Source organism: Pseudomyrmex gracilis, unplaced genomic scaffold, assembly GCF_002006095.1.
Source record: "Pseudomyrmex gracilis isolate BER0280 unplaced genomic scaffold, ASM200609v1 scaffold_1098, whole genome shotgun sequence".
Lineage (NCBI taxonomy): Eukaryota > Metazoa > Arthropoda > Insecta > Hymenoptera > Formicidae > Pseudomyrmex > Pseudomyrmex gracilis.
The window spans coordinates 26372-33472 of NW_018021682.1; the positions used below are offsets into that span (position 1 = coordinate 26372).

The 7101-nt window shown below is 41.7% G+C and overlaps 1 protein-coding gene across 1 annotated transcript; it reads left to right on the forward strand.

Annotated features, from left to right (window-relative positions):
- Nucleotides 1-2397: 2397 nt before the first annotated feature.
- LOC109861862 lies at nt 2398-2775 on the forward strand. Its single transcript, XM_020441703.1, has one exon. It carries the CDS (start codon nt 2398-2400, stop codon nt 2773-2775), a length of 378 nt encoding a protein of 125 aa, XP_020297292.1.
- The last annotated feature ends 4326 nt before the right edge of the window (nt 2776-7101 follow it).

A 7101-nucleotide genomic window follows, 5' to 3' on the forward strand; every position in this document is an offset into this window, starting at 1 on the left:
GGCGTCTAGATCTGACGAATGATAATAACGAACGTTCGCGTTTGCTGTTCGTTTGGCGTTTGTTCGCTATGTGTATACCCAGCTTTATACATGACAACGCAAATCTGATAATTCTTTTTAAACAAGATGGTACCAATCTCAAACATTTGTATAACGATCATGTAAATACGGATATGTCGTACGAGAAGTTTTGTATATTATGCCACAAATGTTGGCAAAACAAATATGGATTTTTAGTAATCGACAAGGACAGTCCTTTCGACAGAGATTGCTATAGAAAAGGATTTAACGAGTTCGCAATACCGTCGAGTAATTAATCGTTGTTGAGACATCAACCAAGTATTGTCTCTCCTACAGTGCGAGCAACATGGCTTCACCTGACGAAAGCAGTGAAATTATAGATCGCGAGAAAGTAGCGAAGGAGATTACAAAAACGAGTCAATCCATTCGTCAAAAATATCGCGTTCTTAGAACCGGTAAATTAGAAGAAGAAATTGCATTAGAAAGACAGTTCAAACCTATTATCGAACCTTTAAAACAGATTGCTGAAAATACGGAAACTAAGCAAAAGACGTCGGACACAGTGTTTTTCGAAAACACGTCACACGAGACGACGCGAAAACGAACACAGACATCGAACAAAACACTGTCCCCTACTTTACAAATTCAAAGCGCACACGATATAACACTGCAATGGCGACTTCTACTCCGACGAAAGAACGAACCGAACGACAATTGACATGGGATTCTCCATCGATTGACACTATCGTCGCTACTGATGCTACTACCAACAAATCGTTTGAGTCAACTATTTAACGTCAAATGCAAACGTTAAAAGGTCTTGAAATGTTTCAAAATTATTTTGGTCCGTTGGCGCAACAATATATAAAAGCTGTCATAAGTGGTAAGAAAGAGAACGACATAAACTACGTATATGATGTGTATTTTGACAACGATGGAATGATGCTCGGTGATAAGTGTTCTGACGTGGATGAACAAAATAATATAATCATAGATGGTATACGATTCAAAGCAACACAAGGATTGTTTGAATTGATTTCCATGAAATGTCCAAAGAGCGAGTTATATACCGAGAAAGATAAACAACGATACAAAAAGATACTGGAAATAACACATGCTCATAGAAAACATCACAATAAGCTCGGTGCAATACTGGGTAACAAAGGATACAAATACAGATACATAATTGCACCTTTAATATCTAATGTGCGTACTAAACAAAGGAAAGGCATACCGCGTAATATGACGCTAAGCGATCGTAAGATCGAGTACGCGCACTGGGACGATCTCAATAAACTCGTCGACCGTCTGCGGTTGCTAGACGCTTCCCATCAAGCGGGCAATAATGCTCACGACAACGAAATCTTGTCAATCATCGAGGAACTCCGCGAAGCGGGATTCATTATAAATTAAATAGCGCGTCGGCGTTAGAGTCAGTCGTGTGCGCGTCATCATCCCAATCAACAAATTTGGGATATCGCTCGGAACACATGGAGCGTCAATGTATTATTATGAGAGAGAAGCAATACTGCGAAATTACGTGAGTAATATCGCTCTCTGCTTTGTCGGTTCCGGCTACAATGCAAGGTCGCGTAAGATACTACACATAGCGCAATCTGATACCGACACTGACGCCGCCAACAAACGATATGTAGATATGTGTGTCACGAGTGTGAATGAATGGCAAGAGACACGTGAGAAAAAACTTATCGCATTGCAGCAGGATGTCCAAGCGTTGCGCGACGCTATAAAACACATTCAGCGTACACTTCAATATCTATCAAACCAAAATAAAACGACTGACACGCCGGAGAATAAACATGTAGTAAGACATCTATGGCGACAAATTGTGCTACAATCGAAAAACAACGTCTCGTAGAAAAATTGCATGCTCCGACAAGAAGAAATTTTCCCCGTAAACGCGTTATCGTACGCGGGTACGATGATCTCTGGCAAGCGGATGTGGTAGAGATGCGTCCGTATTCGCGCTTCAACAGAGGCTAACACTACATACTTACGGTTATCAATGTGCTGAGCAAGTACGCGTGGGCCATACCGCTTAAGAGTAAAAATGGATGCGAAGTCGCCAAAAGTTTTGCAGGAATATTTCGGAATAACAAACGATGTCCAAACAATTTGCAAACTGACCGTGGAAAGAAATTCTGTAATATAGATGTACAAACACTGATGAAGAAGCATAACATTAATGATTATTCCACATATTCTGGTATGAAGGCTTTAATTGTCGAACGATTCAACCGTACGTTGAAGAACGACATGTGGAAACAATTTACACTTAACGGAACCTACAAATAGATTGACATATTACCGCGTCTTTTTATGGAGTACAACGCGAGAAAACATCGAACTATTGGCATGCGACTTATCAATGTTACCCCAGCAATCGCCGATAAGCTCTTAATCACAGTGTACAGCAATGTCAAGATCGCAGGGCCAGCACGATTCAAAGTTAGTGATCCGGTGCGCGTGAGCAAATTTAAAACAGTATTCAATAAAAGATATACGCCAAATTGGACGACCGAAGTATTTAAAATCAGTAAAATACAAACGACCTATCCTGTGACGTATCTGCTTGAGAATTCACGCGGGCAATTTGTTGCTGGAGGATTCTACGAATACGAACTGCATCCCGTTGCACATCCAGACGTTTATCTTGTGGAAAAAGTATTACGCAAGAAAGGCGATAAGGTTTATGTAAAGTGGCTAGGATTAGACAAGTCATACAACTTTTAGATAGATAAAACTAATGTGTTGTAAATACACTATATACAGAAGTTATATTTATATACACCATATATACATAATTATTATTACACTTAATATTAAATGACAATATACATATAATCTATATTACACGGTTTTCTTGTGGTATTTTGTAATGTCCCCATGGTAACGTTTCGGATGAATTGGGTACCATATACAGCTTATCGTCGTACGGACTTAGAGCAAGTTTCGATTCGGACACAGTGTATACTTCGTGTAACTTTGATCGTATACACGACTGTCGACAAATCTTTTCGATTTCATCATTCAAACATTGTTTGTAATCGTCAAACGTTAATGTTCTTGCTACGACGCTACTCTTTACATTTTTGGCCTTTTTCGTGTCTTTCTTTCCATCTACCTTTAATGCATACATTTTTGCTCTAAGTCCGACAAATTCAGTCATTATCATTCCGTTATTCTCATCCTTTATTAGTGTTGGAATCTTTTTGTTGACGCGTGACATACAGTACACGTTATTAGTCGGATAATCACTTGTGTCGAATCGAACGATGTCACGTTTCATGATATCATACACGTTCTCACATTCGATGAAATAAATGAAACTGTCTGTGTCGGTGTACATAATTTTACATTTTTCTTGGTACAGAAGTGCCATGTAATCGTGGTGAAATTCGTACAAACACGTCTTGAATATGTCTAATATACACATTCCTACGTAGATCAGTTTGTTGAATTTCACTTCGAGTTTACACAATTCAATCGCAATAAAATTTTCAGAAAAAACGCTTCAACTATAAAAAGTTGGTTGGGAGATCAATGCTTTCGCACCATATCTTTTATCCCACTTTGTTACGAGTTTTACTTTGTTACGTCTACATGGTTTCGCACATTTTCCATAGTTTTGCCAAACACTGCGTTATTTATCAAGTTGTACAAATTTTTCTCAAAGTCGTTGGTAGCGAGCGTCCGAAATTGTGTGTTTAATTTGATGTACCTGCGGAGCCACGGAGATTGCGCAAATTGTAATATACGGTGAATCTTTGTAATACAAAGACCGTGTCGCACACATTGTTGCAGAGCGCGATAATGAATAATGTTACGTCCTGAGACTCCACGGTGCCCCTTTCCTTGCAACGTGACGCGCCGACATACAATAAATTCCTTTTTTTTTTAGAAACAATAAATAACACGAACGGACTCGGACTTCGACGCGATAGGCGCGCAAATAGAAATCGTGTCGACGCCCGAAAATAAACCGAGCCTAGCACCGATCCTAAAAATTCCTTTGTAGACGATAGCAAAAAGAAATTTTTATTATTGTTTAAACATCCCGAGCAACTTTCCAAATAAACCCGGTTATCTCCGGGTCAAAGAAATACATCCTATAAAATTTAGGGCAGCCGGCGCAAGTAAAGATCCGTCGCCACGAGCAATTACATAAAAAAGATTTATCACTCAATAAATATCGAAGGGTCTATGTGGCGTGATCGAAAAAACAACACTTTCCCTTTTCCCTTCTTCGAAAAAATCGGACGAGCCCCCAATTTTACGCAGTTCTGTTACGTCCTGGCCCACGGTTACGGTCGGGCTATGGTGGAGTAACAGAAAGCTGTTGTTTCTGTTTATCTCCGCACAGCAGGTTGGCGATCCCGCTGCGGCAAAGTCGAGCGAGTTTGTGTGCTCTCACGAAACGTTGAATAATATGGATTACAGTACTTTTAGAGATCCTATTATTTTCATTCCGAAAATTTTCATTAAATAATTGCGTTACTATTTTATACCCTCTTTGTTGATCTCCCCATCCTCGCATCATTAATAGTGTTATTCGATTTTTTTCAGAAAGCTCCGCCATTCTTAATTAGAGTAAAGAAGAATTAATCAGGTAATAGGATGTTACGTCCCGTGGACTCCACTTCATCCTCGCGACATGACAACAACGAGATATGATATCACGGGAACGCTGCCGCGCGGTTCTGGCGCGAGACCAATGATCGTATCGGATATCAATGATCGTTCGAATCAAGAAACACAGAGTTTGGAAAATTCCTGTTTTTCTTTCTTGATTAATTTTCCTTTTTTAATCTTAAACGAAAACTTACATCTCGGGAACATAAAATCAAGGGAAATCCGACGGATAACGAGAAATTGGGTGACCTATCGTGAAATTTCGATTGGTCCCAAGTTTTCCGAGTCGCGGGTATAAAAGAGCCCCGCAGGAGCTCTTCGAGTCAGAACAAAACGAGATTTTCCAAAGTGCGGTCCTTGTCAATACGTGAGCAAACGTAGTGCAGGCGAAACGAGTGACTCAAAGAACAATTGTGTTTGTGACGGGTGTGGATCCTACTGGTTTGCAATTGGAGCTGACCCGAGACCGCTGCCGCCGCTGCTCTGTTGCTACCACCACCTTGCTGCCGCCTATTACAAGATTAAGTAGTAAGTGCTAGTATTAAGTCGCAAATACGTTACTTGTGCCTCACGCCGCGATCAGAATTTAAAAATCCATAAAATTCTTTGCTAGTTGTCACAATTTTAAGGTAGTTACGAGAACGGTTGCTCCCCTTGTCTAGAACGAGCTAACGCTGATACGGGCTGCAGACGATTCGCAAGAATCGTCAAGCGACTCTCAGCGCGCTCTCGCATCTCCGAATGAGCTAACGCTGATACGNTGATACGGGCTGCAGACGATTCGCAAGAATCGTCAAGCGACTCTCAGCGCGCTCTCGCATCTCCGAATGAGCTAACGCTGATACGGGCTGCAGACAATTCGCACGAATCGTCAAGCGACTCTCAGCGCGCTCTCGCATCTTCGAACGAGCTAACGCTGATACGGGCTGCAGACGATTCGCAAGGATCGTCAAGCGACTCTCAGCGCAGGCTCTCGCGCCCACAAACATAAAATCGCGGAAAGGAAACAGTAAATAAACTTAGGCAGCAACCGATCTCTAAGACCCGTGCCACTAGGAACTTAACTATAATCGCGAATTTTAAATGGACTCGCCCGTTCCCGAAAAACGGTGGACGTCGAGAAATACTGTCAAGTGTTATCGGCGAAGAGCCGCAAAACGGGCCCAAAAACAGGCTGAGGCACAACGACAAACACCTGTCGAGACTCCTCTCACCGTACCAGACACGCCGCTAGGAAGTAGCAAAAATTATGAAAACAGCAATAGTAGTTATAATAATAACACCGACACACTACCAAATTTGCGAACTCAGTCGCCTCCCCGCTCCTCCTCTCCAACGCATCCAGAACCGTCACGTTCTTCCGTGAGCCCTCCTGAGGTCCATTCTGCACCCACTTCTCCCCCGCGCTCTCCTCCACTCCGCCCTTCGCCATCATCCTCGCCCGAACCGGAACATTTAGGCGAGCGCCCTGCCGACTCCTCTCGTCCACGCACCTTCCCCCGTCCTCTCCATCTCCTAGCGCTCGCCTCTGCCTACAAAATCACTACCCCTCCACCGCGTATATAGTCGATCCTTAAAACCTAGATCCCCCCAAACTCCACCGGATAATTTCCACCTACCCTCCAGATGCCCTCCTCACGGTTAAATTCCTCCTCCTCTCGGAACACAGGTTAGTCCCTGTAAGACATTTCTATAAATTTTTCCCTCCGACTTCCTGTAAAATCACAGAAATAATAGAAGTTGAACTAGACTGAGTTTGCAACACATACATACTCACAAATTAAAAATTTGTAAACTATGAATCATCTGAAACTATGTCTATTGTAAATAAAATCCTACACATAAACTATGTCATTGTAAACAAATAACTACACATAAAATATGCCAATTGTAAATAAGTAACAACATATAAAATTATGACAAGCAAATATATATGTTCGCTTATAAATATTGTCTAAAACATCATTAATTGACTTCTTGCCCACCATCCTGCACCTCTAAACAGATCGCACAGTCTCGTCCCAGGCAATTGAGATTTGCGTCTCAGGCCTTAAACAGAGACACACGAGCGAAGTCCAAAGAGCGACGGAGGAAGAGCGGCACACGACCGTTGACCCGTCCGCCGGACCCGAAAGATCGCTCGACTCTCGCACGCACACACGACCGTTTCTCCAAGTGTGCGTGTCAAGAGATAAAGAAAATTCAACAAGTGTTACGCTCCGTTCATGCCCGACCGTTTCCAGGGGCCAGGACGTAACAAGGAAATATTAGGAAATTGATCTAAATAATTAAGTAGAGAAAAATACTAATTATTAAGTGTTGGTCTAACTATTGATTTGTTTATTTCAACCAGCACTAGCAAAAAGCTCGTTGAGCAACCGAAAATCTAATAGATCAATTAATAACACAGTCACAAAAAAAAAAAAT